This window comes from Siniperca chuatsi, linkage group LG4 (genome assembly GCF_020085105.1).
Source record: "Siniperca chuatsi isolate FFG_IHB_CAS linkage group LG4, ASM2008510v1, whole genome shotgun sequence".
Taxonomy (NCBI): Eukaryota; Metazoa; Chordata; class Actinopteri; order Centrarchiformes; family Sinipercidae; genus Siniperca; species Siniperca chuatsi.
In genome coordinates this window covers 10154420-10161089 of record NC_058045.1, presented here as the reverse complement: position 1 = coordinate 10161089, position 6670 = coordinate 10154420, and the positions used below count along the sequence as shown (strand labels likewise).

General features: G+C 39.4%; 1 protein-coding gene across 3 annotated transcripts; it reads left to right on the top strand.

Moving 5' to 3' along the window:
• Window positions 1-711: 711 nt before the first annotated feature.
• On the top strand, window positions 712-6614 carry tph1a (tryptophan hydroxylase 1 (tryptophan 5-monooxygenase) a). 3 transcript variants are annotated; one of them, XM_044194458.1, is made up of 11 exons: window positions 712-903; window positions 3217-3327; window positions 3549-3732; window positions 3824-3924; window positions 4028-4095; window positions 4184-4380; window positions 4491-4626; window positions 4719-4845; window positions 4957-5052; window positions 5378-5511; window positions 5658-6614. In XM_044194458.1, the coding sequence occupies exons 1-11, from the start codon at window positions 814-816 to the stop codon at window positions 5830-5832; spliced, it is 1419 nt and encodes a 472-aa protein (XP_044050393.1). In that variant the 5' UTR covers window positions 712-813; the 3' UTR covers window positions 5833-6614. The 3 variants fall into 3 exon arrangements, with proteins under 3 accessions (XP_044050393.1, XP_044050391.1, XP_044050392.1); XM_044194456.1 differs by having other exon boundaries at window positions 713-903; window positions 3217-3351; XM_044194457.1 differs by lacking the exon at window positions 712-903 and adding an exon at window positions 2186-2221 and having other exon boundaries at window positions 3217-3351.
• The last annotated feature ends 56 nt before the right edge of the window (window positions 6615-6670 follow it).

Genomic DNA, 6670 nt, shown 5'->3' with positions numbered 1-6670 from the left:
AAAGTAATTAGGTCTCCAGTTCAGTGCTCCCTCATCTTGATTGTGCTTGCAGGGGCCTCTGAAGCCTTTCCAACTGATTGTCTTGATCTTATTAAAAAGGTTCATGGTGTTAAAGACAGGAAAACATGCAGATTTTGTATGCTATGTGCGCAGGAATCCCAAGGTGCTTACAGTGCAGAGGAATGGATTTTGAAAGGGGGGCATGTTTGGATCACTGTGCAAGGTGGGCTACCCTTGAATCCTCTTAAATCCTGACCGCTTCTTCTCAAGGTGTCAACAAACAGGAAGAATTGACTGCTTGTGTCAACATGAGGAGTCCACAGTGAAATTTTAGGCCTGCATCCAAACTAAACAATCATTATGACAGCACATTTTCCATATTTGGTTTTAACTGTTAAATGCTTGCAGATGAGAATAACATAACAAAATATAACAATACGACCTGTTTTTTTTTTTATGACAAATGCTGCACTTTTTTCTCAAACACATTGAAATATCCGATAATAAAAACTGTTTAATCGGGCATTTTATTCTCTCGGTAAAATCAGAATTTGTGATTGATCTCATTGAAGCCGTTTCAGGCCTTTAAGTGAAATAAAAGATACCCTTTTCCCTAATGGCGTGGGCGGTGCTGCTCTTTTTCCATTTGCTGCTGTGGGGGAGATTATTGCCCCCTCCTCTTTCTCTCTGTGGTTAAATAGCAAAGCGCACTGCTTCTCGGGGCAGACAGCCCACTTGACATAGCGGAGGGTACTTAGATTATCCACCTGTAAGAACTACATAAAAAGGCAAATAACCCAGCGGCACTTTAACATGTACTCATACAAAAACGAAGGACCACGCAGAGGAAGATCTTTTGACTCCATGAACATTGGCTTTGAAGAAAAACTGCTGAACAATGAGGTAAGACCTTCTTCGGTAAAAAGAAAAAAGTAATCTTTAATACATATGACTATCTGCCAGCAGCACTGAAGTTTTGACCTGTTTGTATGTGTTTCGTCCTGTAATAAGAACTTCGGCGAGGCTCTGAAACCAAGAAGGTGAAGAGGTTTTCTTGTATGTGATATTTTAAGACTTACTTTTTTGACAGTGGTGGAGGAGACGGGTCCGGGTCCTCTTAATGAACAAGCCTTCACTTTGTCGTCAGCACAGATTAATTAAAGCCGTTTTTTTATAGGCCTAGTGTAATTTACGTCAAAGGGTTAAGAAGGTTAAAGTGGGATGCCTCCGAATTTCATGTCATAAAAGCCTCATTATTGCTCAATCCTTCACTGATTTCCATAGTAAAAGACAGAAGAGATAAAAGATAAACCTGTAGTGACTGTGATGTCTCCATTGGGCACATGGAAAAGGACACTGACAGGAGACAGGGAGAACCGATTTTCTAAAGCTGTGACCAATGTAGAAATTGATATATACAGATTGCATTAATAGCTACATAAATTCAGATATTATTTTGCAATATTTGAGCAATTTATCTGTGCAAGATTCAAGATGCGTCACTTTCCTTTTCAAGGTTGCAAAATGCTCAATAAAGAGGACAAACCACCAAAATAACCCAAATAATCATGTTATTGAACAAGTCAAAGACAAAACGTTCTCTAAACGGTGACTACATTTCTGTAGCTTAAGCAGGCAATCCGATTGTGTCTGTGACCTTCACCTGAAACTTTTATCTTTTTATCTCAGCACAGGGTTCTTTATGCATTTTTAGGCCTTTTCTGACAGTAATGCTACACAAATGTTGGCCGTACATTAAATGTATTTCTAAAAGTGAATAAATGTGGAACAACAACGTCTCTCACAATGAGGGGAAAAAAGAGAAAGAATCGAATTAGTTCAATTAAGCAACTGTGATTGGGCCTAACTGTAAATTAACATTTAGAATAATCATATGAACATGAGGAACAGGTGTGCGTAAAATAATCTCACTTTGCAGACTAACACCTGCACGCTGCAGTGATTAAACGCTGCCTAATGTCTGGTAAGATCTCAACAGGGAGCTAATAATAGGCTTCCCCGGCTAAATGAGATTGCAGTAAGACGATTCTTTGAGACAGAGACAAGTTCATCTTCGTTAAACCGAGACGCAAAGAGTTGACCCCGGGGAGCGTCCTGATCTAGTCTCCATACACTAATGCTTTCAGGGATACTACCGACAAGGGTCCACCGAAAACTGTTCTGCCGTGCTGTCTACACAATGCTCGAAGGGCGAAATATGGTAGGCAGCAACTGACCTGAATGTACTCTACTCCCCTTCCACAAATCTTGATCCTCTTGAAAATTGATCCATTAGACTGTGTAGATATTATATTTCAAAAGCAAATGATAGCCTAATGTCCAGGATTCAACTGTAGTGCCTAAATCAGATGTATGCTACGAGTAAAATTAACGAGAAAACGTTGCAGTCGATCAAAGCAGATTTGTTTTTCTGTGCTGTAGGCGTGTTACGAGTCCTGCTTCTAAAACCTGATGCAGGATTACATGAATTTTCCCCTGGCGTGTGCAGCGCGCACAGCCGCGCGTCAACGTGACAGCGCTGTCCGAGGTGCTGAAATGGACGAGGGGTTTGTTAGCCTCCTGCGATCACTAATCTCAGCCCTGTCTCTACATGTATCTCATGCATCTGCATTAATATTACTTGTTTTCTGTTTTCTTCTGTTGTAGCTACTTGTGCAGCAAAGGCTCATAGTTCTGTGACTCTTACTCTCACTGCTTGTTGCGAGTGTTGCGTGTTTATTAGAGAAGATGTTCATGGGCTTTTTTTTTTGGATGGCTAGATGCTCTTAACTGATTAGAAGTTGTGCATTCACGTCATTACCTGCCCTGAGCTATGGTTCAGTCACGGTGGAAATGCATTGTCTGAGCTTGACTCAAGTCAGGTATTTACCAAATTAGCAAAGATCATTCGTTTTTAACTACCATGTTGAAGGGTTACTGAAACTATGTAGCACAGAACTAGGAGGTGCTGTTTTCACACTACTAATAATGTTGGTGCCACATTTCTAAAGTGAGTTTATTTCTTTGTTTGCAGTTAGTTCTTTCACTTGTAGGGTTTTATACTAACAAGAAAGGTGGAATTTCCATACATTTCTTCAGGTGATTAAAAAAAGTTGATAAAAGTCGAAGATCTCCTCACGTGATCGTCAGAGGATGATGATATATCTGTGCTGTTACACAAATTAAAATCTAACTATATTTCATTGCTGTTTTCAGATAAACAAATCAACCTTCACAAAAATTGAAGAAAACACTGAAAAGAAGAATACTTCAGAGAAAGGGAGAGCCACAATCATCTTTTCCCTCAAGAATGAAGTGGGAGGACTGGTAAAGGCACTCAAACTCTTCCAAGTATGGACAAAGTTATTATACTTGTGGTTACTGTTCCTATCTATTAATGTGCTAATTTGGAATATCATGTCTACTTTATAGAATAACATTTTTATATCATATATCCATTATAGGTCTACCAGTAAGTTATTCATGTATTATACTGATGATAAAGCAAATGTAGGTAACTTAAAAATGATTCTCAATGTTTCTTGCAGGAAAATCATGTCAACCTTGTACACATAGAGTCCAGAAAATCCAAACGACGCAGCTCTGAATTTGAAATTTTTGTGGACTGCGACAGCAACCACGAACAACTGAATGAAATCATCCATCTGCTTCGAAAGCATGTGAACGTGGTGGATATGGAGCCTCCAGATAACTCCTGTCTGCACGAGGAAGGTAAATGAAATCCTGCAGATACTGTATTAGCAATATATTATATTTGACCGTATTGACAGTAAATAACTCATTTGTTCTTCTCTCTCCTCAGATATGTATAATGTACCTTGGTTCCCAAAGAAGATTTCAGACTTAGACAAGTGTGCTAACCGTGTCCTGATGTATGGCTCTGAGTTGGATGCGGATCATCCGGTATGTAGGCCCAAATCAATGGCTGACCTAATGGTCGACTTAAAAAATGCAAACTCCTTAAATTTGAATTATTCTCACATCCTTCTATGTTCCTCTCCATCAGGGTTTCAAGGACAATGTCTACCGGAAAAGGCGAAAGTACTTTGCTGATCTTGCCATGGCCTACAAACAGTGAGTTTTTGTTGATATTTTAATGGTTATTTTGGAAATCTGTGAAGTTTTTAGTTGAATTTTAGAGAATTATTCTCTCTCCTTCCAGTGGGGATCCCATTCCTCGTATTGAGTTCACAGAGGAGGAAGTGAAGACTTGGGGAGTTGTGTACAGGGAGCTCAACAAGTTGTACCCGACCCACGCCTGCCGGGAATACTTGAAGAACCTGCCACTGCTGTCCAAATACTGTGAATTTCGGGAGGACAACATCCCTCAGCTGGAAGATGTGTCACGCTTCCTCAAGGGTAGGTTTTTAATAAAACATGCTTCTTTTGCTTCAAACACAAAATTGGAAATGTCATTTGTATAGATTTTTTCAACTTTCATCTGTGTTTCAAACTTCTTATCTTCGCAGAACGCACTGGATTTACCATCAGGCCTGTTGCAGGTTATCTGTCCCCGCGTGACTTCCTTGCTGGTTTGGCCTTCCGTGTTTTCCACTGTACCCAGTATGTGCGGCACAGCTCCGAACCCTTATACACCCCAGAGCCGTGAGTAATATACAGTACTATATTTAGAAAAGGAATGTCAATGTTCATACAAAGCTACTGGTTCTAATATTCTGTCATCTTTCATTATCAAGGGACACATGCCATGAGCTGCTGGGTCACGTCCCGTTGCTGGCAGAGCCCAGCTTCGCCCAGTTTTCTCAGGAGATTGGACTGGCTTCACTCGGGGCCTCAGATGACTCAGTTCAGAAACTGGCCACAGTGAGTGAGACTGATACAGGCACATTTGATCAAATCAAATTCAACAAAGATATTCTCAAATGTAAAAATCTAGAATAATTGTCATAATTGTTTCCGACTCCTGTCTTACAGTGCTATTTCTTCACGGTGGAGTTTGGCCTATGCAAACAAGAAGGACAGCTGCGAGCATATGGAGCAGGACTGCTGTCATCTATCAGTGAGCTTAAGGTGAAAACATTTTAACAGGAATATCATAAAATATATATCAAAAAGTCCTTTACCTATACACCTGCCTTCTTACCAGCCAAACCCATTAAAATAATTATATTAAGCAAACAGAAAAGTCACTATATAGGTTTGGCTATATTTGAACATTTTAATTCTAAAGAGTCTCTTAAAATATCGATAAATGTACATTAAAGATTCTTGATGCTCTTTCATTTGAAACAGCAAAATACAGATTGATTTGCATTTAATCACTCAAATGGTCCATATGTCTGCTAGTGTTTACATACAATGCTTGCAACATCTGTACTATGTTTCTCTCTTACAGCATGCACTCTCTGGCAATGCAAGGATAATGCCTTTTGACCCCAAAGTTACATCCAAACAAGAATGTATCATCACAACATTTCAGGATGTCTACTTTGTGTCAGACAGCTTTGAGGAGGCCAAAGTCAAGATGAGGTGAGCTTGGTTGCAATAATTTAACATATTCATAATGATAGATCTTGCATGGATAGATGAACATTATCTACAAACTACGCTGTTGTTTTATATATAATTAAATATCTACTACATATTATTCAATGATGACATTATGTTCATTTCAGGGAGTTTGCCAAGACCATTAAGCGTCCCTTCACAGTCCGATACAACCCTTACACCCAGAGTGTGGATGTGCTTAAAGACACTCCCAGCATCAACAGCGTGGTGGAGGAGCTTCGACACGAGCTTGACATCGTCGGTGACGCCCTCAGCCGGCTGAACAAGCAGCTGGGTGTCTGACTGCCCATGTTCCAGCTGAAGTTATCCGTCCATCAACGTTCACCATGTCATCCCCAAGCACTGCTGTAGAGATACTGCTTGTGTATCGCCCTTCGTCAGTACAATGAATGTGCACTGCTTTTGGCAAAACGCCCTGTTGTCCCCACTGCATGGTATATGACTTATACAATTTACAGAGGCGCATTAGGTATGTTTAGCCACTGATGTCAGTAAATTGCACAAACCCAAAGAGCTGCTTAACCTGAGACACTGTTTTGCTTCAGCTGTACTTGTACTACAAACAATCAATGCGCTTTCATGGTACTTTATTACCCTTTTAAAACATCCCCAGCTGTGACAAACACAGATGTGGTTTCCTCATCCTATTGTTAACTCTGCTGTTGTACATTATCATGTGAATTTTTTTGTATTTCATTTTCTTCTTCTTCTTCTTCTTCTTCACATTTAATCTTCAGTAATATGTATAAAATGTACCTTGTTTGTATTTTCGTGTATGTATCATGTTCCTTTTTATGGGCTGTTGAGGGACATTATGAGAGTGAAAACTGGTGTTGTTAAGAATGTTTTCATGACTGATTATGACAGATTTGGCCCATGTACCCTGACCTATTTTATTTCACAGTGATGATTTTGAATACCTCCTCTCGAAGTGAATATATCTGTAGTACTCCTGAAATCAAAACGTTATTTTTCTACTGTAAAGAAATATAGACATTATGAGTAAGCTGTGTATCAAACTATTGAAAATCAAAACAAAAATAAAAATGTTCATTGTGTCTTCACAGTGTGTCAAATGGTTTGTTACCTGTTGACTTAATTACTTTTTGATGTTGTCATG